Source organism: Pogona vitticeps, chromosome 15 (assembly GCF_051106095.1).
Source record: "Pogona vitticeps strain Pit_001003342236 chromosome 15, PviZW2.1, whole genome shotgun sequence".
In the NCBI taxonomy this organism is placed as follows: domain Eukaryota; kingdom Metazoa; phylum Chordata; class Lepidosauria; order Squamata; family Agamidae; genus Pogona; species Pogona vitticeps.
Window position 1 is genome coordinate 13,646,176 of NC_135797.1, and position 25,401 is coordinate 13,671,576.

The following is a 25,401-nucleotide window of genomic DNA, read 5'->3' on the forward strand; positions in this document are numbered from 1 at the left end:
TGTAATTACAGCAGGAGGGGAGGGGGTGGTGGAGGAAGGGTTTAATCAAAGAACTCTTTGCTTAATTGGGCTGGGACCTCTCCTGGCTCTGGAGATGAACCTGGTCTCTCGGAGGCTTGACTTGGTATGTGTCTGCGCGTGTGCGCGCACAGAGGATCCGGCCTCATTGAGTTTTAATGAAGGGGGAGGTTCCATTTCAGACATCTGGATTTTTTAATCTGATCCATGACGGGATAAGTTGCCCTCCCTTTTACCTTTGGAGAGACAGGCGGTCTGGAGCCTCAGTTTCCCCCACGCGCTGTGATCCTCAGGCCTGGAGGGAAGCTCGGGAGGCAGGCTCCATGAGCTGGTGTAGCTACTCTGCCTACGCCTAGAGGCACTCTGGTTATAATCACTTTAGATGCTTCCCTGGCTGTTTCGTTTCATTCGCCCAGGCCATTCGTGCGTGCGAATTTGCAGTTGGTCTGTGCGTTTTCGGTGTGCGTTTTAGAAAATTGACACCTGCCGCATGGAAACTGGTGCATACTCTGAAAGACGTGGTTTCACAAGAGCAGGGGATTTGAACCCAGGGCTCGAGTCTTTGCTCATCACTCTGTCCATGACACTACACTGGGTCCTGGCTCATTTTAGGAGAGTGTCTGTAAACATGCCTCTTTGTGCCCTTATTTTGCCCTCAGCTGTACCAGACAGTAAACCCCGGGTCATATTAAGGGCCAGCCCTCAGAAAGATAAATATTGGATGATTGCTTGTCGAAATGGAAAATTGATGGAGATCTATTTCTGGTTTTTGGCCATGGGCCTCTAAAACAGCAGAGAGGTGAATCCCATTTTCATGCACTGAGCAAATGCAGCTGTCATGAGATTTAAACTTGGAACTGTCTTTGATCGGTGCTTTTCCTCTGCTGATTAAAAAAAAAATCTGGGAAAAAGTGGAAGACTGCTTTGGATGTGTGATCTCAAATCCTTCTGCGGGTAATTACCGCTGACCTGCGCTCTCGCCCCCTTAGAGGAGTGTTAGTTATTAAAAGTATTTCCAGCCGCTCCTGGATCTTTTGAACTTATACGGCGCTCGCCTTGAAATTGGGAATTGTAGTGCGAAAACCTTCCCAGAGTCAAGCTCCATGAAGACAAAGCACATAAATATTTTAAATGAAATAAATACACATATACGGAACACCTCCGGCGATTCATCACATCTTTAGCCTTGGTTTTCCTGCTTCCTTAATGAAAATGGCCCGCCTCTCGGGGTGGCTTTCGGGGAGGGGGGAGGAAGTGCTGGCTGGAACCGTCTTGCTAAATGCTATATAATCATCATCATCATAACCTTAAAACAGCAGAGCTGGAAGGGATCCTCTGGATCATTACGTCCAGCCCCTATCAAGGAGGCACAGCGAGGAATTGATCTCCCCAAACTCTTCAAGCCAGATGTTTAAACCACTGAGCTATATCTCTTATAAGGCTCAGAAATGGAGGCTCACCCATGTCAATGCCAGGAGCCTATATATATAATAATCCATCTATCCGTCTTGTCTATCCTTACCTGTAGAAATCTAGCTTGTGGAATGAAAGCTACCTTTCTAGGTGCAGGGCTTTACAAAACAAACCACCCTGGGAAGGACCTTTTTAAAGGCCACCCCCCAGAGCTTGTTTTCGGGTCTGGTCCCTGCACCTCATTGGGTGGTCCTGGCCATCATCATCCTTTGGTTTCCTAGTTGAGGGTGGTTTCCGTGGCAGGCATTTTAGGGCCATGAGATCAGTGGAGATGCATCTGTTGGGCGGCTGTCATGGCCAATTCTTAGCCCTGCACATGGGAGGGTTGGGGGTTTCTCTCTCTCTCACTCCCCCCCCACCTTCCCCTGTGCGACATCCCCCCCCCGCCTTCCTGGGTCCGATGATCTGGAGATAATGAGGCGGCCACCAGGCGGTCAAATGTTTTCGTTTGCTCCAACCCGACCGGCTCTGTGTAACCAGGGCAGTTGGACGAAAGGGTGTGTGTGGGGGATTTGGTTTCAACGGGGGTAGCGCCACCCCTGCGTGGGAGACCGACCTCGGGAGCTGCAGTGGGTCTCTTGCGGTTGGTCCTGGGGGGGGGGATCTGCACACAACAGGTCCACGAGATGGACAGAAGGGCAAGGGGAGCTGGAGGGAGAAAAGGAGGGGAGGGCCTCGGCTCCCCCCTCGGTCTGGCAAACAGCTCTGTGTTTTCGTCTTGGGCATGGAGATGATGGGTTGCCTTGGACTCTGGAATGCAGCTTCGCTTTATTCCTCCCGGGGCGGGTATTTGGGTGGGTTAAAAAAAATCTGCCCACCTTCCCACGCTCCGGAATGTAATTTTTTTTTTTTAGCATTGGGATTTTCTAATCTGCAAAAAGCACCATCCTGCCGATCTGCAAATTATATTATTTTAATTGCAACGTGCTTCTCTTGGTGCATTAAAGACCAACCCCTTTCTGCCAGCATCCACAGCCTAGATCCATTGTTTACTGGTTTTGTGTTTTTTTCCTCCCCATTTTATGGCTCACTTCTCATTCTCTGCCCAAAGACTGGATGAGCTTCCCTTTGTGGATACAAAAAAAGCTAATTTTTTTTTTGCCTCCCAAAGAAGAAGGTTTACAGGCTATTGGCAATTTTCTTTCTCATGTCTGTTTTGTTTTTTTAACAAAATGGCATTAAAGATTGCAACAGTACAGCTGGGAATCAACACCACATTGAAACCACAGTGAGAATTCTTGCCGAGGTTAAAAAAATTGTAATGATTTTGCTTGATGGCGAGCAGTAACCTCAAAATGTGGAGGGTAATGTATTTAGAAAGGGCAAGTGTGTTATCAGTAGCAAATGGGATTGCAGGGGCTAAAATATGAAAATAATAAATCCGGCAAATTTTTTTACGAAGTTGTACCTTCAAGCTGGACTCTTGGTTAGAAATTACTGAGTTTTGAGTTTCATAAAAACTTGACGCCCCCCCTAACATGGCTGAGGTTTTGAACTTTGATGACTAGAATGGGCTAATTCCCCCCCAAAAAAGCCTTTAAATGTTATTTTGCTTTTATTTTGCCATTGTTTTCTTCTGCCTGTTTCGCTTAGTATGCTGGCCTCCCTGGAGATAATTTCAGTGTGGAAACATCCTAAATAAATCAAATATAATTCAAGGGTGCGACAAGGTGTTCACCTTCTGGAAGTGATTATGATTCTAAAATTAATTCTGCACCCCTTGGTTTGTTGGTGTATGACTTTGAATCTGTTTTCTATGTTTAAAAGGACTATTTAATTTATTTTATTTATACCCCGCCTATCTGGTCATTGCGACTTAGAGAAAGGTGGTGTTTCAGCTTTGTTTGGTTAAGTCTGCGATTCCTTCTTCCAAGGTCGTTTACATTTCTTTGTATATAAGAGTTAGTTTGAAACAGAGAAATACTTTTTGACTCTCACAGGGGCTTATTTATGAGCAAAAAAAGAGACAGCTTTAGTTTTATCCAGATCCAGTCACATGTTTTTTTTTTAAAAAAAGATGCGGTTTTAAAGAAGAGGCAGAGTCGTCTTGATATTAAAATCTTTCCGCAAAGTATTGGAGACACTTCTCAGTTTTGTTTTGTTTTTTAAATTATTTCAGGATGAGAAGCCGCCTTATCCGAAAGAGAATTAGAGCATGTGGTAACTTCACAGACGCCCACGGGAAAGCAAACAGGCAATTAGCCATTGCGGGACGTGGGGTAGATAAGGAAAAAAAAATCCAGATCTCCAATTGCAAACCCGTTTTGTAGATTTCATCCTTGCAAACTATAACGAGAGGGGATAAGAATTTGGAAATGGCTCTGCTTCTCTTGATCCTGTTTGAACTTGTTGGGAAGCTTGGTGGTTGGTTTTGAGAACCCTTGTGCATTTTGATATCATGACTTCACTGTCTCTCTTTTTAATGTTCGGGGTTAATTGCCTTTTAATACGATCACGAACTGCATCATTATTACTTGTTCTGCTCCGATGTTCTGCTTTTTATTTTTACACACGGTGTGCGAGGCTCCTCGAATTCCGCGCTGGGAGAAGAGCGAGGTACGAATTACCCAAATAAAATGGAGAAATGTAAAGGAGGAGAAGGGAGTTTGATGTGTGGGAGGAAGGGTGTCTTGCCCCCCCCCCAAATCAAGGGTTTGTGCTGGCACGGTGGGGGGTGGAGGTGGCTGTGCCGTGATGGGCAAGAGGGAAAGACATCTCTATTGTACAAAACCAGCTAGGCATGGCGGTTGGACTGAAGCCCCAAGGAAAAAAACACAAAACGCCAAAACGCCAGCAACCAGGCCCTCCTGGCCGCTCCAGATGGTGGTTGGGAAGGCGAGTGCCGAGCGCCAGGGTGGCTTCTGGCCTTATTGCTTTCTAGCCCTTTCCACGTGATCTGTGGTTTGTACCGGTAGGAATAAGAAAAGTGTGTGGTCCAAAATCCTGTTGCGTAGATTACGCCTGCATAAGGGTGAGGGTGTCACGGGCAGAGATTTTTCAAAGCCTTCCTCCTTCCGTCCCGAGGCTCCCACGGCTAGTTCATGATGAAAAAGGATTACACACAAGTTGGAGAAGCCGCGGGACAGGAGTAGGAACTCTATAATGGCTGGGGGAAAAAATCTTCCCCAGCGCGTGATGTCATCTCCTTTCCGCAGGCTAAATTTATGCAACAGGATTTTGACCGTTCTTTCTTTGATAACTAATACCAGTGATATTTATTTATTTAATAGTATTTCTTTGCTCGTTTTTTTAAACATTTATGAGATTCATTTTATCAGTGGCCCTTCTTTCTCCCTATAAAAAGGCCCCAAGCAAAATTGCATTAAAGATGTGGATGTTTTCTGTGTTAGGATTACAATTCCCGACGTTCTCTGGGTAGAGGTTTTGCATTCCAAAAATACACAAAACTCCACATAAAACATGAGCAGACTCTGTGGAAGTGCCTAAATGTGTATCCGAAGGATAGTTCAGTGGTTTAGGTCTCTGGCTGTGGAGCCAGAGGTTGGGGGTTCAAATCCCCCCCCGGGAGTCCTTGATAGGGGCTGGACTAGATGATCCTTAGAATCCCTTCCAGTTTTGCCCTTCTCAGATGATGATGAGGATTTATTAAGCAGTTGATTCGGTGGGACTCTTCTCCTTCAGGATAGCGATCTGATTTAAGCTTTCGTTTCTTCAGTCTTTTTTTTTCTCATCCGGCTGCCTCCCTCACCCGTTCTGGGCACTCGACGGGTGGAGGCGTGGTGAAGGGCTTAAAAAATCGTTAACTGATTAAACCAGTTCTTTGATCAACAAATGCCAAGCTGTCTTTAAAAGAAGATTGAAAGCGTTCTCTAAAAACCAGGGTTGATGCCAGCCTTAAGGGACAGAGTCCCTACAGACCCATGGAGCCTTGCCCGGGTGCCAGAGGCGTTAAGGGGCCGAAGCCTGGCGCGTAACCTCTCTTGGCGGGGAGTTCCACAGGTCCTATTTTGACCCCCTTAGTCTCTAAAGGAGTGGTTTCCCAGATGTTCCTTGGCGACAACTTAGCTTTGGGTGATGGGTTTTGAGTGTTGTGGTGCCAGAACATCTGGGATTATTCAAGGTGGTGGTGACCCTGGCTTAGAGGAAAATCTATCCTGTAGACCAGTAATCCCCAACCTTGGGCCTCCAGAGGTTCTTGGACTACAACTCCCAGAAGCCTTCACCACCACCTCTGCTGGCCAGGATTTCTGGGAGCTGAAGTCCAAGAACCTCTGGAGGCCCCAAGGTTGGGGACCTCTGCTGTAGACCACTTGTTCCCAAGCTTGGGTCCCCCCAGATGTTTTTGGACTACAACTCCCAGGAGCCTTTGCCATGAGCTGGGCTGGCCATGATTTCTGGGAGTTGTAGTGCAAAGAACACCCGAGTGACCCAAAGGCTGAGAACAAATTGACCTCAGGAAGTAAATCTGGTTGGTGGCCCTGTATAAAACAGCAGCCTGTGTGGCTCAACCTGGAAGGGTTTGAGGCCAAGCTCGGCCTAACTTCCTGTCCAGAAAGGAAGCTCCCAGATAGCACTGGGGCAGGAACAGGAAGTATAGGAAAGAGCTAGGCCTAGCTAAGCTTCTAAGCTTTCCAGCTTACGCCTTTTCTCCAGGCGAGCCCCATTTCGGTGTCTGTGAAGTATCAGGTGAAACTCCCGGAATGGAGAATTATAGGATTTGTAGTCCGGGAAATCAATACACCCCATCCTGATCAGATAGAATGAAGTGTTTTGTCTCCTATTAGGGTTCCCTGGAATAATTTTTAGGTTGCGTCAGAGCACGAAACAAGACTAAATTTTGCTGTTCTTAGTAGGTAGGACCTCCAGCCCCATGGGATTGGGTGTCAAAAAGGAGATTCTGGATCAATATTAGGAAAGAGCGTCCTGACATTGTGCAATTGTGGAACTGATACCCTCTGAAGGTGGGGGAACTCAGTGTTGGAGGTCCCAAAACAAAGATTCGGTGGCTTTGTTTTCTTTTGTGGCAGACTTCCTGCATTGGCGGCTGGGGGGGTTGGACTAGATGACCCTCGGGTACCCCATCCATCTCTCTAGAAAACAGCCTCACTTTTAAAACTGGTAAAATACATATCTCTTCCCTCCACTCTCCGCCTCAATCTGTATTATAACAAGACCCCGTTGGATAACTTGCCTAGTTAACAATCGCATCTTTTAAAGGATGCTGCAGCCTAACTGTGACAAGGCTCCTGCTAATTGCTAACGCCCTCGTTAGTTCCCCCCCCATTATTAATCCGTGTAATTAAATGCTAAACCATTGCTTGCAATCAATTATTTATAGCCGCCGTGTTTATGCAAACACAAATTTATGCAAGGGGCCTGAAAACCTCGTCTGTATTTTTTGCTCTGGCGCAAAAGGGAGAAGGGTCTTAACGATTGCCACTGTTGATTTTCAAAAAGAGATAAATACACAAGCGGAGTGGCTTTAAAAGGCGTTTTGTTCTGTATATATATATTTTTAAATGTGGTTCTGGAGGCAGCCAATATCCCGGTTTTTCCATCTGTCTATCTTGTTCCAGATTTTTGAAATTCTGGTTAAATTCCTTTAGCTGTACAGCAGAAGTGCAGGAATTCCACAGAGCAGAATAGTTTCAAGTTCCTCTGAGTAGTCCACCCCTTTTCCTCATCAACAGGCAATTAGACTTCAAGAACTCATTCAGGGACACTGTGCTTCTATACCACCCCATAGTGCTCAAAGGACTCTCTGGGCCGTTTATAGTTTAATTATGCAGGCTATGTATTGACCCCATCCTGCAGCACGCCGGGCGCTCGGTTTACTGGAAAGATGGAAGGCTGAGTGAATCTCAAGCCAGCTACCTGAGATTTAAACCAGGGCATGAGCAGAGTTTTGGCTGCAGTATTGCAGTTTAACCACTGCACCAAGAGGCTCCTCCTTTCTTAGTAAAAGAAAGAATAAAAAGTTTGATTACTTACAGTTTGAACAGATCAAGCAGCAAACTGATCAACATGACTGCTTTCAGCAACAGACTAGTAACTGCTAGCAGAGAGGCAGGAAGAAAGGTCTCCCACCCACGACTACTAAAGGCAGCAATGCCAGGTTGCAAAACCTTCAACATATCTTAGCCCTTGTTATTATCAATTCTGCCCTTTTATACACAGGTAGATGTCTCCAGCATGTGGAAGATCTACCTGGCTGTCCATGAACTAATACAGTAATTCATGGCACCATGAATCCAGACGTTGGATGGCATTCTCTGGCGTCTTGGCATAATCGAGCAGGGAGCAAATGCTGTTAAAACAAGAAGTAACCAAACGACAAATGCAAATAAATAAAAAAACAGGCTCAAAATCCAGAACAAAAATCTTGTCAAACTTTCGAAGCCGGCAGATTTGTATAGACGGGAGCGATCTCTTGTCTGCAGAAATGGGTTGCCGCCTGTCAAAGAGCAGAGTCAAATCAGAAAGAGGGCAGTCCAGTAAATTTGAAATTGGAAAGATCACAATCAAAGACATTATGAAATTGGAAAGGTCACAGTCGAATAAATCTGCTAACCTCAGAGGTGCCCCGAAGAAGCACTTTGTGGTTGCCGAAATAGACAAGCAGGGCTTCATCTCTGGAAATGGCCGTTAATGGTTTATTTTTATTAATTTTTAAATTTTTATTCTGTTTGAATCCTTCCCCTTTTTTCCCAGGACCCGGGACTCACGCCAGCTCGCCAGGGGATAATATGAAAACCTGCGGGTGGAAAACACACACACACACACCCTTGGTTACAAGATTAAAACACACCCCGTTGGTCCGAAGGGTAGGCCTGAAATAGCATGAAGTGGAAAAAAAAAAAGCCCAAACCCAACAACTTTAAAAGCCCGTCAGTTAAAATTATATGTGTGTTTTTAAGAGCAGAGTGTGTTTCCTTTAAAATTGGCAGGGTTCAGCTGATCCTGGCTGGGTTTGGTTTGGATAGCCCTGTCTTGTAAAGTCTCTCCGGGTTAGCGAGAAGAATTATTCAGAGGAATCTATTTAGGGAAAAAAATTGAATTTTCAGGACGGTGTGAAACGTCCCCACCGCCCCAAAGGAAATACCTCATTTCTGGGTTATAGGCACAGTTGAGCAGGGATGGTTGCTATACAACGCTCTGCCCGTCCCTATGTTGTTGTCTGGATGTGCCGTCTGGGAATGATGGGTGTTGTAATCCAGGGACCCCAGGGTGGTGGGAACTCTGGTCTCTGTAGGAATCATCGTTTTATCTTGCGAATCGGCCAGCATAAACGGTGTTCCCACCAGGTTTAAGATGGGGAAGAAAAGATGCAGGGAAACCATCAAGAAATCCTTGCCGGTTCTAGACCCCTCTTGCCAGTCTCGGCCACTTACGTTGCTTCCTCTCCTTGTGTCCTACCTCGCAGGTTTGTGGTGGCGGTGGTGGAAACCCATATGCCAGGTCAAGCTTGTTACAGAAAAGGCAGGCGAGAAATCGAAGGACTATATAAATGAGACCCCGCAGCCGTCTCGAGGCTGAGTGGTAGCTAAGGGAGATCATGGAGCGATACAGAAAGGCGTCCCTTCCCTGTAATTCGAATACAGATCTCACATAAAGTCGAGTTCTGTGTCTGTCGCCAAGAATCATCTTGGCCGCGTCGTAGAACCGGTGCGAAGTTCTGGCCGTGAATATCTATAAAAATTACAATCATCATTTTATTTTTCTGTGATGAAGGCATGTCTTTTTTTTCACTTGTTAAAAGTTGCCCGTGTAGTGCATTACATGAACGGGGTGGTAAACAAAACAGACAAACAAATAAATAACGGTTACAAAGTCGGTATCTGGTGAAACGCTAAGCATTAAATCAGCGCCTGCAGATCAGGGAATGTAACAAGTTTTAGCCACCATGGAAATTGGGAGATTTCCTAGAGGTGCAGCGGGCTATAGTACCTGCCGATTGATTGATTGATTGATTGATTGATTGATTGATTTAGCCTGTCCTCCTTCTTAGTTTCCTGCACAAGGTTAAGATGGACAAGCCTGTTTTGCTTTGTGCCTTTTAATGTTGTGGGGCTTGTCAGTCTTGGCCACCTTCCCCCCCCCCCAGCAAATAGTCAGTTTCAATGGGTTGGGTTAATACTGTATAGGAGTGTAACCCAATGTCTGAAACTGACCAAGGACAGCACCCGAAATTGATCAGCGGCAGGAAGGGAGTATGCCAAAATCCAGTGGAGCGTAGTAACCCAGGCCCCCAATTAACCCTGGACTCGTCACATGTTGCACTGGAATTAGTAAAGACAGACTCGGTCCCTTTTAAAGAGAAAGGCGGGGTAAGGATATTTTAAACAGATAAATAATAAGTAAATATCTCGATGCTGATAAGGGATCATAAGGTATTGATTTATGTGTGAAACCTAAAAGAATGATGTGCAAGGTTTTGCCAGAAAGAAGGAAACATTTTGATGGCTAAGAAGTCCAAGGCCAGGGAAGGAAAAAAAAGGCAGAAATATCCCATAGAAAGCTGTGAGACCAACAAACATCTAGATTTAAGCCCAACTGGAGAATATTGGTGTTAAATTCTTGTTGTTTATGATCTTCTCCAAGCTCCCCCCCCCAGTGTTAACACATGTTCTGTTATATTTATGATCTGCATTCAATTTTTGAGGGTATTAAAATGTTGCAGCCCAAACATAACAGTTGAATAATTCCTATAGCAGTTGAAAAACGAAACAATATTTTGTGAGTGTATTTGTTTGCAATTAATTGCAGAGTGCAAAGGTAATGAATAAAAATGGAAGTAGCGTTCTTGGGAATAACTGCTGTTGTTGGGAAAAAAATGCAGATAATTAAACAAATCGTAATTCCATAATTTAGTGTTAGGAAAGCTCTGTGTGCTTCCTAAACCCTCTTCTCCATCCCTCCACCCCATGGCGATATGTGAAAGAGCTCTCTTGCTCTTTCTGATTCTAGTCTCTTACTCACAGCCCTGCTCTTTCTTAGTTCCATCTCTTTGGATTGAACCAATATTTCATCGGGGTTATGCATGCCTAGATGCTGGTGTTGTCGTGTTCTTTTGTTTCAGTAAATGTGACTAAGATATTTTTTGGGAAGTGTTTGGAGAGGGTGGAATCTTCTACACTGCTCCCTTCCGACGGTGGCCAACCTGGGGGCTTCTGGGAAAGTGACGCTCTTGAATGGGAGTGTCACAGTTTAAGATTTCGGCGCTTAACGAGCGCAGAATAGCAAACCACCTCTCCTCTGGTTGGTAGCCCATCCTGGTGAATAAAGTCATTCATTTTCACCTCCATAACCTCATCAAACCATCCTCTAAAGCAGCTGTCCCCAAACTTGGGGCCTCCAGATGTTCTTGGATTTCAACTCCCAGAAATCCTGGCTAGCAGAGGGGGTGGTGAAGGCTTCTGGGAGTTGTAGTCCAAGAACATCTGGAGGCCCAAGGTTGGGGACCACTGCTCTACACCTTCTAGCAAAGGGGTACCGTGTGCCATTTCATGTTTTCTGTTGCTGAGTTTTCTTGGGTGAAAACCCACAACGCCTGCTTTTGTTTGGGAGGCAAATATTTCTCTGCTTTCTCAGCTCCGCGTCCATGATTTCCATGAAATTGTTCTTAGCGTCGCCTCTCTTTTCCTCTTGTTCTTTCTGATCCCACCTCCTCCAAGCCCCACTGACTTAAGCCTTTTCTGGTAGGGAAACGACACCCTTTAATCACTCTGTGTTGCTTTTTTAAAAATATACTTTCTGCAAAGGAAAGGACTGAAGCCAACGGGTTTAAATCTCTGGCTGTTTGTAATTAAGCCTCCAGATGAGTTTTTTTTTGCAATGGGGAGAACCCACACAAAAGCAATAGCGTCCGGAGGATCGGGAGCAGGCGTGAAGGGGAAACCTGGAGGGCCGGATGGGACCCCTAGATAGGAGGCTTCTTTGCAACGCAGGGACATAAATATCTCAACTTTGTTCTTTCCACAGCTAGCTTCCTGGATCCGGTCAGCCCGGCTGTTGTAGATTTTGAGACCCAGGGCCTGCCTGACCGCCAAGGACGGGACTGGGGGTCTGGCCCCCAGCTGCTGAAGGCTTTCCACGCCTCCAGGATGCACCACCGCTTTTGGGACTGAGTCAATCAAACGGGGAGGCGTTTCTCCGTCCTGGTGACGGTCCGGTCACTTGCCACCGAATTGGTAGGTATCCCCAGGTAGGGGCTGGAAGGGGCCAGAGGGATTCGTATTCCTCCAGGGTAAAGATCTTATGGTCCATGCTGATGCTTCTGTTTGTGAATCGCTTTTTAAAAATCTCCCCCTCGGACTGAAAAAGGTCCTGGAATCGTCAGAGGTCCTCAAAACACTTGTTTTTGCAAAAGAAAAACTGGTTGCAATGATATAGGAGTTTTGCATCTATTGCAGGGCGCGAATGAAAGAAAGGGAAAAAAAGCTTCTAACTGTGGGAAAGTTCATGTGCCCCAGTAAACTATGGTTTGTGTTAACCCTGGTTTGTTGCTCAAACCATGAATGACAGGGTAGGGTGAATCATGACTTGTCTTCTCCATTTTTCCTTTGTTTCTGGTTTGTTTCTGCCTTGCTCCTATGTTAGGATGGGGGGCTGGAGAAGCAATTCAGGGCCGCAAGCCATGATTGTAGAGCTGGATGTCGCAACAAACCATGGTTTAAAGAAACCAGCTACAAAAACAGGGTTTTCAGATTGTGGCTTGTGGCGGGCTTGCGCAGCACAACAAACTTGCTCGCCGATTAGAACAAGATGGGTGCTCATCACCACAGATGTTGACAAACCGCATGATGGCTTGTTGTGATGTGAGTTTAAGGTATGTATGGTGAGGGAGGAGGTGTCTCATTTTCGTTTTGGAGGCGCTTCCAAACCTGTGACGTCCCTCTCCATGTGTCGTGGCCTGTGTGGCTTGCCTTTGGGCGCCTGTGGGTCTCTCTTCCGCCTGGTGAGTTCATGAGCTGAGGACGCCATTGAGGACACCTCGGGGTGGAAGGTGGCCGTTTGTGGGTTGCGACTTGAACTTCTTATCTGTCTGAGCGGCTCTTAGGGCCGATTAGCCTTGCTTTGAGAGGCCGCAGGGCTAAGGCGGAAACCATTTTATGAATCAGGCATTGCAGCCCATCTGGTCTGTACTTCTGCCTACAGAGAAATGGCTAGAGGCGATAAAGAGGCACCCTGGATCGATGGGTGGATGGATACAGGCACCCTGGAGATGTCTGTGCTCTGGCGGTTTATTTACAGCCTTGATAATAAATGCCAGTGGGGAAAAATGAAGGGTTTTTTAAAACCCTTGTTATTCCATTGACTAAAACCTAGCACACCTGTTGGACCAAGAGGAGGGAATGAGTTTAGAGCCTCCATTGCAGGATTTTCTGTGCGTCATTCCACATTCGAGGGCTTGTTTACTCAGGTGGAATCTCCCCAGGCATCTGGGGTGGCCGTGGGTTTTCCCTGAGCTCTGTGGAAGATGCGGTTAGGGGCCGTTCCTGTGGCGACCTTGGGAATAAGAGATCTCTAAACAGCCCTGTCTGGTTCTTGTGGTTTCTTTAAGGGAGTCGGTCCATCTCGTACTTGGTGTTCCTCTTTTCTGCTTTCCACCGGCTTTGCCAGGCCTTCTGGGTTTTGAAAAAGCAAGTTTGCTGTTTCTGTTGCTGTAGAGGAAGTGTTTGGAAAGCTCACGCGAGGGTCGTTGTGAACACACCTCTGTGTTGTTTGTGTACGAAACGGGTGGGGGCGAGTGCCCTTCTGCGGTGAGCCAGGGGGGGGACATTTCCAAAGCCCCCAGTTGTGGGCTCAGCAAGATTAAAAGAGAAAATGAGCGTTTCAAACGGATTCATGCAGAGACCCAGCGGCCACCCTCCTCCTCTGGGGTAAATGCCGTGGGAACACCGAAGCAACGTCCTTCTTTAGCTTCTCGTCTTGTTTCCAACTTGGAAGGGGGGAGGAAATAAAAAGGGATTGCAACCCCTTTTCTGGCTGGGGCGAATCCTGTATCCTTGAGGGAACGTTCCCTGGATGGGACTCTTAGCCACTCCGCCAGGACTCCAGTCGGATGAACCTGTTGCCTTGTAGGTGCCGATCCGGCGCTCTACGCCAGCCGCAGAGGCCCTTCCCGGGAGCTTTGCAGCCTCTTGAATGGAGGATGTTCCTCCCCAGCGGCCAAGAGCTTGTAAAATGACTTCTCATCATCCTCTCCCCACTCCTGTGCACAGCTGGGCGCTGGGTTGCAGACGCTTCCCCCCCCCGCCTGTTTGCATCTCCACTGCCTCCCCCCCCGCCACCGCCTTGCCTCCCCTCTTCCCATAAATCTCCCCACGGTAGCCCCAAACGCTGAATAGGAGCTGATAAGCCTTCCTCCGCCCGCCCCCACCCTCTCCTTTTCAACCGAGCCCCCCCTCTTGTCTTTTGGGCTCGGGTTCAAATTTTTCATCCTCCTGCTCCGGTGGCGCAGCTTTGCACCCGTGGTCGGTCTGTCTGTCTGTCTCTCGCCTCGTGGCATTGTTCCCGGAGAAGCCCCCCTTTTTTTCCTCCAAACAAAGCCCGGGGTGGTGTTAGGGTGGGAAGGCCATTCGTTCCCCCCCCTTTTTCGGCGGGCTCCCCCCCCTTCCGTAATGCCCCTCCGCCACTCCTCTGGCGTTGGATGCTGGCCCGCACGCTCGCTGGCCCGGTCGCCATCGCCTAGGCAACCAGGGAGAGCTGGGTTGTAGCTTGGCCTTTGTTTCCCCTTCGTGATGAATGTGCAGAACCCCCCCCACCCCAGTGTCTTCAGCACAAAGGCCCCCCCTTTCCCTCCCTCCTGTCTCCCTCCCTCTGCATTTCCAAAGACGGAGCAAAAGCAGAAAAAAAGTAAAATAAATAAAACCGGCCATGTCCGTTTTTGGGGGGGGCGGTGAGCTTCCTCACGCTGTTATTCCTTCTGCATGGTGGGGGTGGGGCAACGAGGAGGAGGGGGCTCATTCTAGGCCCACAGCCCCTGCCGGTCAACCCCATAAATGGGGGGCTGGTTTGCCAAGGGGAGACCAAGGATCCCCCCCCCAATGGTTGGGACCCAACCCTGTCCTTGTTCTCGCCTGGCGGAGTCTTAATCCGAGCGGTGTGGCGTCAGCCGTGGCCACAGAGAGCAGCAGTGATTCATCATCCTCATCCTCAAACGCTACGTGGGCAACACCTGAGAAATAGTGATGGAAAGTGTGCATGGGCCTGGCTAAAACTGGGGGGGGGGGGAAGAACCCCTAAGAAAGAAGCCGAAGGCTTGATTTTTGCTGCTGAAGAACAAGCCCTCTAAACCAATGTGCGATGAAAGTGAAGATCCAAGGAGTTTGTGCTCACAGTGAAGGTTGAACTCTGATGAGAAAAAAACGGTCTGCAAAGGTCCAAAGATGGCACAAAGTGATTGCAAAGGCTTTGATGGAGGGGCCAAGTTAGTGCCCTGGTCCTTGTGCAAAAAAAATGTAAACTTGACAGCCTCCCAAAGCTCGTGGGGAACATCAGGCAGAAGAGGTGTCAGAAAACGGAGGAGGTCAAGATTTTGTGAGATTTCCGGATCCAAACTGGGAGACACTTTGAACACAACACGCCAGACCGAGTAGTCATAGAACGAAGAAAGGTCTGGATCCTTGACCTTGAAATTCCCAGGGAGGACGGAGTTGAAAAGAAAGAATTGGAAAAAACTAACTAAATAGAGAGACCTGGCCATCGAAACATCTCGCTTGTGGATGAAGCACAACTCAGTGGTCCCCGTCGTCCTTGGGGCTTTGGGGAACCATATCAAGAAATTTCACCCCGTACTATAAGGAGCTGCAGATCTCGGAAATCACACCACCAGAGTTACAAAAATGGCAATATTAGGAACATTGTACATACTGCAATGCGCTTTTTTTTTTTCGCAGCTAGTTTCTTAAACATGAGACTCCCGTTTCTTCACCCTGTGGGTGCAGTCATCTGCTGTGGGATATAAACGTAATGATCGCAGTATCCTAGCCCTCAGATATACTGCCACTGTGTGTGGAGGTTATATTGAGCTAAGAGCTGCTGATAGATGACTCCTCTTCTTTCACGTCTGTCTGATTTGTAAATTCAGAGCCGTCAGCTTCACAAAAGACCCGCTGTCCAGGGGTTGATATTGCAACCTTCTAGCGTCTTGCATGTCCCAAGTCTGCTCTTGTGCAAGGCAGGAAACGTTGGCCAGGTGTCAGTGGACCACTTCCTCACCCCGGTGCTAAAGCATCTCTGTGTGGGCGTGATCTTTTTCATTGCTTTATGAACTGAGTTAGCTGCTGGGCTGGGCTGGGCTTAGGAGAAGCCGCAGCTTTTCCTGGCTGAAAAAGGGTCACTTTCTGTCTTTTAAATAGGGAGGAATGGAAACCTGTCTTCTTGCAAAGTACAGTGTGTGTGTGTGTGTGTGTGTTGGGGGGGGCTTGGCTTCTCAGCCCCATTCTTTCTGGGAATAAGTTCCTCGTCCTCCGCATGCTGAACAAAATCACAGATTTAAGTCTGAAACATTGGAATCAGACGACCCCCCCCCCTTCCGGGCTTCTGTTTGCTTCTTGTCTTCACCCCCCTGCCCCTCCCCAGCACCCCACGGCTGCACAGGGTTGGTCTTCCTTGGCCTCACGGCTGATTGCCCATTGAGGGCACGGGGCGAGGGGCTTGGCATTCGCCTCCTGCGCCTCTTCTTTCTTCCCACCCCGCCATTTCCCGTAAAACTCTGCCAAGCCGAGCCCCGGGTTCAGGGGGCACGGAGGGGTTCTACCGGCGCCCGCCACGTTTCCGCGGAATTCGGCGGCGGCCCCCGCTGGTCTGTCCGCTTCTCGTCTCTTTGTGTCCGGGCAGTGTGGGTCGCTCGCCCCCCTTTTCTCCCCCACCCCTGCCTCTCTGCCCGGCTCAGTCGGGACTGGCAGAGGGGGTGGGCGCGACCCGACTCTGTTTTGCAGAAGGGGGGGGAAATAGAGGCAGAGGGAGCCACAGCCCGGGGGGGGGGGGCGTGACACGGCGGAGAAAGCTGCTTGTGGGGCCATCCGTTGCCTTTTCGTGGATCCGTTCATTCTGCTTGAGCGTTAGTGCATCTTCATTAATATTTTTTGAAAGGGGTGTGGGAAGCGATTCTTTCCCTTGCGTGCCCCAGGAGGTATCATTTTGGAAAAAGTCCTCCTGGCTTCATCTGGGAGGGAGAGGAGAAGGGACGCCTCTCCTTTGTTTGAACCTGCCGTCTGCAGTTTTATGGAAGAATTTAAATGACATATCAAAGAATTCTGTGGCACCCTGAAGACTGAGGCCATGAAGTGCTAACGAGTCCCTGAGTCGTTGAGAGTGTCACACGACTCTTGTTTTGCTGTGACAAACTAACAGGCGCTCCTCTTTGAAAATGATGTGAACATTGCGTTGAGTGTACATCTGTGTCTGTTTCCCAATTCTCCAACGGTGCTCTCTTCTTCGATTAAAATGGTTTAAATGTCTCCCTCCCAATTTTTTTTTCAACCGAACATCCTCTGAATATCTCTCACCACAGTTCTCATCCTCCTCAGTCCCCATGGGGATTGTAGTCCCCCAGGCTGGGTCCTTGCTTTGATTGTGAAGTTCCTTTTCCCCAGAAAAGGGGTGGGGGGAAAGATGCATAGTTTTGACTACCGGTTCCTTAGCTCCAAAGCCCTAACCGGCACCAGCCAATGGTCAAGGCTTCTGGGATTTGTAGTCCTAGAATGTTTGGAGGGCCCACCTCGAAGAATCATTGCTCAACAGCAGACGGCTAGCTTTCTTTTTACAAGATCCGACGTTCATCCCCAGACCTTCCTTGCTTGATTGGGCCGGGAACATCTCCTGTGTCTGACCTCGCAGGGTTGTTGTGAGCAGTTGGTCTAGAGCCGTGATTCCTAAGCAACGGGGCACATGATGCTTCAAGGAGAGAGCATGACTTCCAGGAAGATACGTATATTGGGGTGGAGAGAGCCCTTTTTGAAATTTTGTTCCGATCTTAGAAATAATGTGTTCCTTTTAAAGCCCACTGGAGACTGAAAGATCTGAAATGTTTTTATGTTCCTTTCAAACTGTTCCTTCCTTAAAGTTAGACATTTCCCTCCCTGTTCGATGCAAAGAGAAATTTTCATGTTAACACACACATTTTAGCCAACATCTGATTTTATTGGGAAAATAGGAAAAAAAAACCAAAGTATACCTCTTGATGATCATGTTATTCTGTGCTGTCCTGTTGCCTCATGGCGACCCTATGGATCTCCAAAATCTCCCGTCCTCAACAGCCCTGCTCGTTTCTGCAGACCCGAACCAGTGGCTTCCTTGAGGGACTCCGTCCATCTCCTCCTGGGGTCTTCCTCTTTTCCTGCTGCCCTTCCACCTTTCCCAGCATCAGGAGGGTCTTTTTCCCCAGAGATAATCCTGCCTTCTCAGAAGGTGCCCAAAGGAGGACAGCCTGAAGTTTTGTCATTTGTGCCTCCAGGGAGAGTTCAGGCTTGACTTGACCGGGGACACCCCCGCCCCTTATTGGTCTCTCTCCCTGTCCAGGGTATCTGCAAAGCTCTCCTCCAGCCCCACCTTTCAAATGAGTCGGACCCGGTTCTGTCGCTCTTCCCACCACCTATCCCCCCCCCTCCTTTTAGCTGGTGCTTTATTCGAGGGCCGGGGCTGGCCGTACGCTTCCCTGGGAGTCCCGGGCAATCTGGCTTTGGGGCTGGCGGTGGAGTTCCTCTGACGCGAAACGAGAAAGCTTCTGGATCGTCCCTTGAGGTTCCGTCCGGCAGCCCATCTTGCTTTGATTCTGGGGTGTGCCTGGAGAACAAAGCCTGCCTTAATGGATTCCTAAAATTGCTGCCGTCCAAGGGGAAAAGGGTTGTGCATTTCGGCTCTTTGTTCTTAAAACCTCTCCCGCCAACTCACCGAGTTGACAATGGGACACCCAGAGGCATCTAGTCCAGCCTTTGGTTGATGGGGACCCACAGGCAAACCTTCCCAGATAGATGGCTATTCAATCCTCCTTAAAAATCTTCAAAAAAAGGAAGATACGTCCTCTCCCAAAGCCGTCCGTTCTGTGGCCAAAGACGTCTTAGTGGCAGGAATTTCTTCCAAACTTTTGGTCAAAATCTCATTTTCTTGCAATTAGAACCTGTTGCTACGGATCCTTCTCTTCCAGGTCCATAAAAACCCCCGTTTTCTCTTCTGCTGTTGAAGATGATTATTAGCGGGGCGGATTTGTGACTTAAACTGACTTGATCTAAATCAAATCCAGCCTGCTTATAAGATCCGTCTCTCCAGCTTCTTTCCTCCGCTGTTCCTTAGTCCGGCGTCCGGATCCTTTGCCACCCGAATCGATCTCCCCGGTGCATGTTTGCAGTTTGGGAGAGCGCGCTTCAGCAAAAACCCAGCCTCTGCTGTCCTTTATGACGAACCGGCGGATTTCCCTGGAGTGTGCCAGCCTTTTGAGTTATGCAGAACGCTTCGGCACGGTAGATTTTTTTAAAATAAAAATGAAGGAGACAGAGAGAGAGAGAAAAAAAAAGCCAAAGTCCTGCAATTTTGGGGCAGGTGTTTTTCGACGGTGGAGGCTGGTAATTAAACCCTTTGAAAGGGGAAAAATAAAGGTTGGGCTGGGTGACTCACTGCTTGTTATGCAGTTATGATGTGACGCTGGAGGCCTGGAGAGTGGACCGGGAAGGGCCTGGGGGTGTGTGGAACAGCAGCTGGGTGGCATGAAAGCACAGCTGGAACACCCATCATCCACCCTCCCTGGGCGGGGAAAGATGGGTGGGTATGGGCGGTTTTTAACCCAGCTGTGCCGTTTGGGACTGCTCTGTGGTTGTTTGGTGTGAAATGTATGAGCGATTTACGAACGATGCTGTCTGGGGGATTCTGGGTTTCGGAGTCCAAAGCGGCGACTTCGCGGCCATTTGCTCGGGAGGGGGCTGAGCACCAGGCGAGACTCTTTTCTGCACAGATCTGCTCTAGCCCCCGGGATGACACATTCGAACATACAACCTTGTGAGGTAGGACGGGGCAGCGCCGAAGGCAGGCCTCCTGGAACTGGGTGGGGTTTTTTCTGTGGTTTTTTTTTTTTTTTTGAAGGGGTTGTTTTGACTTAATTTTTCTGGGCTTTGGCAGCCTCGTGCGGGAAAGGACGTGCGGGATTCACACATTCTCGCCGGCGAAGCCCAAGATCATCCCCCCCCTTTTTTAAAAAAAGCAAGCCCCCTTGTTTTCGTCTGCTGCCTCCCGAGACCCAAGGGAAGGATTTCCCCTCTCTTTGACCTAAATCGGCCACGAGGACAAAGCCCCGTCTCTTCTTAATTGCTGCTTCTGCTTTGGAAGGTTGGAAAGGAGCCCGTCAGAAAATTCCGGTTAAATAGGTCGCCGCGTACAGGGTGGGTGCCGGCCGGAAAGGGAGAGGGAATTTTTTTTTGTGGAGGGGGGGTTTGCGAAGTTTTCCCCTCTTGGAGTTACTGGTCTGGGAGGAACAGGAGCCAGACCGCTCCCTTCTTGGAGGAAGGGGCTGAGCGGCTTCTCCCATTTGGTATTCTTTTAATCTTGTTTCGTCTTTTCAGACCGTGGATAAGTGAATCAGCAGATACGGATCCCGGATAGGGCGGTCCTGCTGTCTTTACCCTGCGATGTTTACCCAATGTTTTCCAAACAACATCACAACCGATAAAGCGTCCTTTGGTGCGACGCACAATTAGAATCAGGGATGGGGGGGGGGAAAGGTTAATCATTTTGGACTACACGCCCCAGCAGGCTGGCTGGGGGATTCTGGAACTTGACGTCCAAAATTCTAACATTTCCCAGCTGTTTCTGTTTCTAAATCTGCACCTCTCCAAGTGGCCGATCTGAGCCCTGGACGGCGTTGCCCTCCGTCCCCGATCCGTCATCCTTGCGCATTCTTCCTCGGAGCTGCCGGATTTTGAACGTGGGGCTTTCCGCACGCGAGACGTCTCTTCTGCTGGGAGAAAACTGGATCTGGGGAGTTTTGTGGGAAGAGTTGCCTGCCGAGAACGGGGGGGGGGGGGAGAGCCCGTCGGCGTCCCGGCATGCCCCCCTGGCACGCCTCTTTCGGGACCTGCCTCGACTGGAAACCCAAAGCCAGCAGCCATTGCCTCGTGAGCTTTGAATAATTCAGTTCTCTGCCGGCCCCTCCTCGGAGGCTGTTAGTGTGATGAGCAGCATCTTAATGAACGCATAAATCTTCGGGAACATTTCTGTGTAGATCGCCAGGAGGGCAGCTCTCTCTGTGTGTGTGTACGTGCGGCTTTGGGAAGAGAGAGAGAGAGAGGAAGGCCCGGATGGTTTTTCCCGTGGGTCAGGATTTAAGGTCAGGCTCTCCGATCAACCCCGGTCGGTTTTGCTGGCGTACAGCAACCACAAAACCACACAACACGATGTTGGGAGTTCCCTCCCCAAGCAACCTCAAAACGTATAAAATTCCCCGATCGCCAAACATTAAGGCAAGACATGAAAGGAATTCGGAAGCAAGATCGGGCCGCCCTCCGACGCTCGCTGAATTATGGCAACTGGAGCCGTTCCAAAATCTTTCGGCTGCTCGTTTAGAACAGTTGCCAAGATCCTGGAAATCCGAAATGCAAGGATTTTGCAAAGAAGGCGTTGTGACTCTTGGATTGTTTGGCCCGGATTCCTAATCATTTAGCCTTTTGGCCTGCACCCCTCCCCCGGCCATGCTGAGACATCGTCATAACCATCATCCATATGTGGATCATATCATAGATCCATATCCGAATCTGTTACACCAATATTAAACTGATGCTGGGGTGTTTGGTTAAAACTTGTATCTGATGCAGAACAACCAGTTTCATTTCTCATGTCAGCAAAATAATGCTCAAGGTGTGGCAGCGAAGGCTTTTACCCTATATGGAGAGAGAAGTGCCGGATGTTCAAGCTGGATTCTGAAAGGGAATTGTTGTATTTTCAACAACAACTGTAATAGAAATGACAACCTCCCAGCACCATAGCAGGGATCGATTGTAAACTGTCTCCTTTTGTTACTGGAAAACGGCCCAGGTGGGGCCATCTCTGACGTGTCCTGTCCTGTCCACCCCTGCAGGTGTGCCCGCCTCTTTTTTTCTTCTGAGACGCGCCCAGCCCGCCGATCAAAATAGAGTCCCTCAAGGCGAAGGTTGACTTCCTGAAGGTGCCGCTCGCCCTCAAGAAGCCCACTCTGAAGGAGGCCGCGGCCGTCTTGGCGACGGGCCCCGGGAGACCCAAGTCCGTCCACGGGGAGCGGCTCAAGGCCCGGCGTTCCGACAACATGGACAACGAATCCCAGTACTCGGGCTACTCCTACAAGTCCGGCCATTCCCGCAGCTCACGGAAGCACAGGTGAGGCGGTCCGTGTGGGTGGGTGTCTGCCTGGGTGGGGAGGGTCGGCAGCTAGCGGCCTCCGGCCACAGGGAGGGGAGGATGCTGTGGGCCCTCCATCTTCGAGCGGGACGTGGGGTTTCGGACCTTGAGGTGCGCCAGCATCCTAGGAAGAAAGAGGTGGACGGGGACCCCAGTGGCCGGTGGGGGGGGGGGAAATCTCTTGAGGACAGACTCCTCAGGCTTGCTCTTTCTCCCTCCGCCCGCCATGCCAGAGACCGGCGAGAAAGGCACCGTTCGAAGAGTCGCGATGGCAGCCGCGGAGACAAGTCCGTCACCATCCAGGCGCCCGGGGAGCCCCTGCTGGACAACGAGTCGACACGGGGAGACGAAAGGGTGAGTGGACGAGGGTGGGGTGGGTGTTCTCGGGGACGGGGGGGGAGCCAAGCCACGGGTCGTGGTCTCATGTTTTTCCTGCTGAGGTTGTGGCTTCCAGTTGGCGTCCCACTTAATTTTTTTAGGGGTTTGGAAGGATCTGCAGGTGGGGTTTGTCATCTGGGACTACAAAACCCAGGATCCATAATGTGTGTTCTGGGGGGCGGTTTGGAAATCCATTTAGGGCCAGTTCTCTCTCTCTCTCTCTCTCTCTGGCAGATAAAAAGAGCAGATCCAGGAAACGTTGCCACCCCCGGGATCTTGGCGAGCTGCTCCCCGTAGGGGAATGGGGATTTTGGGTGGCGGAACCCCTATAAACCAGAAAAGGGAGGACGTGAGGAAGGGAGGGTGTGGGAGAGAGAGAGAGAGAAAGGACGGGCTGGTCCCACTTCTCTTTTGGGGGAGCGACCCCGTCCGGGGGATACTGGGACGTCTTGTTGCCCTGTCAGCCGGTGGGGGGATAATGGGGTTTGTAGTCCTCTCCCAAGCTGGGTCGTTCTCAGGGGTTTCCGAATGGGGAAGGGCTGTTCCCCCCCATCTCTCACGCCCGTTTCTCCCCCCCTTTCCTCCGGCCAGGACGACAACTGGGGCGAGACCACCACGGTTGTGACGGGCACCTCAGAGCACAGCATCTCCCACGACGACCTGACGCGGATCGCCAAGGACATGGAGGAGAGCGCCCACCTGGACTGCTCCCGTCACCTGGGGGTCTCGCTGGGCGGGGCCCTGGCCCTCCTGGCCTTCCTCACCCCGCTGGCCTTCCTCCTCCTGCCCCAGCTGCTGTGGGGGGACCAGCTGGAGCCGTGCGGGACCCCCTGCGAGGGACTCTTCATCTCCCTGGCCTTCAAGCTGCTGATCCTCCTGCTGGGCAGCTGGGCGCTTTTCTTCCGCCGGCCGCGCGCCTTCTTCCCCCGGATCTTCGTCTTCCGGGCCCTCCTCATGGTCCTCGTCTTCCTCCTGGTGGTCTCCTACTGGCTCTTCTACGGCGTCCGGATCCTGGACTCGCGCGACACCAACTACCAGGGCATCGTCCAGTACGCCGTCTCCCTGGTGGACGCCCTGCTCTTCGTCCACTACCTGGCTGTGGTCCTCTTGGAGCTGCGGCAGCTCCAGCCCCACTTCACCCTCAAGGTGGTGCGCTCCACCGACGGGGCCAGCCGCTTCTACAACGTTGGCCATCTCAGGTGAGGGTCCGGAGGGCGGCCAGAGCCTCTGCCTCCCCCCTGGGGGGCTGTCCGTTGGGCAACCTTTTCCGGCTTGGCCGTTCCGTCAAAAGGATGCTCCGTGGCTGGAGCTCAGCCTGGATCAGGTGGACCGGAGGGGTGCCCTTCCGCCTGGAGGTCCCACCAAGCAGAGGGGTCTCTAGGGAGCGGTCGACCCTGGTTGGAGGTGCCTCTCAGGGGTCGGGGGGATTTGAGGCATCACCTTTCACCAGAGACCTGCTCCAGGTAGACCAGGTACCTATTCAACACAGCATCTTTAAACACCAGGATCCCAGCCCCGGTGCGGGACGTCTGAAACGTGGCCCGTGCATTCGTTTAAAAAAAAAAATGGATAATTCTCTCCCAGTAAAGCTGAGAAACGTATAACCGAGCCCTGATCGTGCTTCTTTCTCCTGCCCTCGCTCTGATGTAGCATCCAGCGCGTCGCGGCGTGGATCCTGGAAAACTATTACCACGACTTCCCTGTCTACAACCCAGCCCTCTTGAACCTGCCCAAGTCCGTCCTCTCCAAAAAGATGTCCGGGTTCAAGGTCTACTCGCTCGGAGAGGGTGAGCCACATTGCGTCTCGAGCGGATAGGCAGGGTGAAGCTCTGCCCTAGACCGAGGGGATCCCCTCGCCCAGCTGGGGGAAAAGGACACACTCTCTCTTTTTTTTGGACTACAAATCTAAGCACTCCCAGGCGGCCGACTGGGGATTTTAGGATTTGTAGTAAAAAAATATTAATGTTTCCCAGTTCTGTCCACCTAGCCTCCTGCCCCTGGATTTTTTGGGATGAGGTGGAAAGACCCAAATCATTTCGATTTTAAAACCGCCGCCGCAGAATGATAGATTTTGAATAGGTTGTTGCTTTGGCTGCTAAAACCGGATGTGCTCCCTTTATGTCTGATTTTGGCTCTGAGGAGAATTGGGCACGTGGGGACGATGGGGTTTGTGGTGTCTTTGCTGGGGCTGCATTATTTAATGAAGTGCTGTGGGACACCCACTCTGGAAATGATGCAGAGAGCCTTATTGTTCCTCCCCAGCTTCAAATCTATTTATTCTACCAATTTTAGGGTAAATATATTTTTTAATTGTTTACTGTTTTTTTAAACCTTTTAAATATTCTGCTTTTTGTCATGTTAAGCTGCCTTTGGTCTGTTTTAAAGAGAAAGGAGAGAGAAATAACATAGGACTCCCTTACCTGTGGGACCAGCATCCCCTGACTTGCTTATCCATCCTCTGAAAACATTAAAAAATAGCAAAAGAAAAATCCCAGAAATATATACATAATTTCTAAAGGTGACATTACCAGAACTGGCCACAAGGGGGAGACAAAAACGATGCTATGGGTGGTGTTCACTGTCATCCGCATTTTGCGGCATCCACGGGGCGGGCGGGGCTTGAAACCATTCCCCCGCGGATAACAGGGTTGTACTCTATCCAATGGGCATAAACCCCACGCCTCTTTGTTTCCCTTCAGAAAATGCAACAAACAATTCAACTAGCCAGTCTCGGGCAGTCATTGCAGCCGCCGCTCGCCGGAGAGATAACAGCCACAACGAGTATTACTACGAAGAGGCGGAGCATGAGCGCCGGGTTCGAAAGAGGCGGGCCAGGTACGTTGTCTGCCCGGAAGCGGGTGCAGAAAGAGGGGCCGAGCATCTGGGCAGGGATTTTGGTCATCCCATGGCAGAGACGTACCTACCTGCCTTCGGCCTTCCACCGGCCCCACTTTTTGAGCAGGATTTATATCCTTGGGTGGCTTTAAAAAAAAAAAAAAAAGGCCATCCCTTTCGTGATCTATAAATTGAGGGAAAGAGGTGGTTAGGTGTTTTGGCCGGGAGAGACTAGGTAAGAGAGCGAGAAATAATTTTTGGGCATACCTAAAGGTAGCATCAGAAGCTTCTCCTCCTAAGAAGAGTAAAGATCAAGTAGATGCGGCGCATAATTTTTCTTGTGTCAAGGCTGTGATTTGCTAAGTGGAAAAG

At 49.8% G+C, this 25,401-nt stretch overlaps 1 protein-coding gene across 3 annotated transcripts in view; it reads left to right on the top strand.

Annotated features, from left to right (window-relative positions):
• The window catches only part of VANGL2 (VANGL planar cell polarity protein 2), a 55,284-nt gene that overhangs the window by 24,814 nt on the left and 5,069 nt on the right, over window positions 1-25,401 (top strand). For all 3 annotated transcript variants that reach the window (XM_072984203.2, XM_020810275.3, XM_078382121.1), the window contains exons 2-7: window positions 11,434-11,642; window positions 21,521-21,795; window positions 22,050-22,170; window positions 22,786-23,393; window positions 23,845-23,981; window positions 24,894-25,029. In XM_072984203.2, coding sequence (XP_072840304.1) covers window positions 21,725-21,795; window positions 22,050-22,170; window positions 22,786-23,393; window positions 23,845-23,981; window positions 24,894-25,029 — 1,073 coding nt within the window. In that variant the 5' untranslated portion in view covers window positions 11,434-11,642; window positions 21,521-21,724. The remainder of the gene's footprint in view (window positions 1-11,433; window positions 11,643-21,520; window positions 21,796-22,049; window positions 22,171-22,785; window positions 23,394-23,844; window positions 23,982-24,893; window positions 25,030-25,401) is intronic.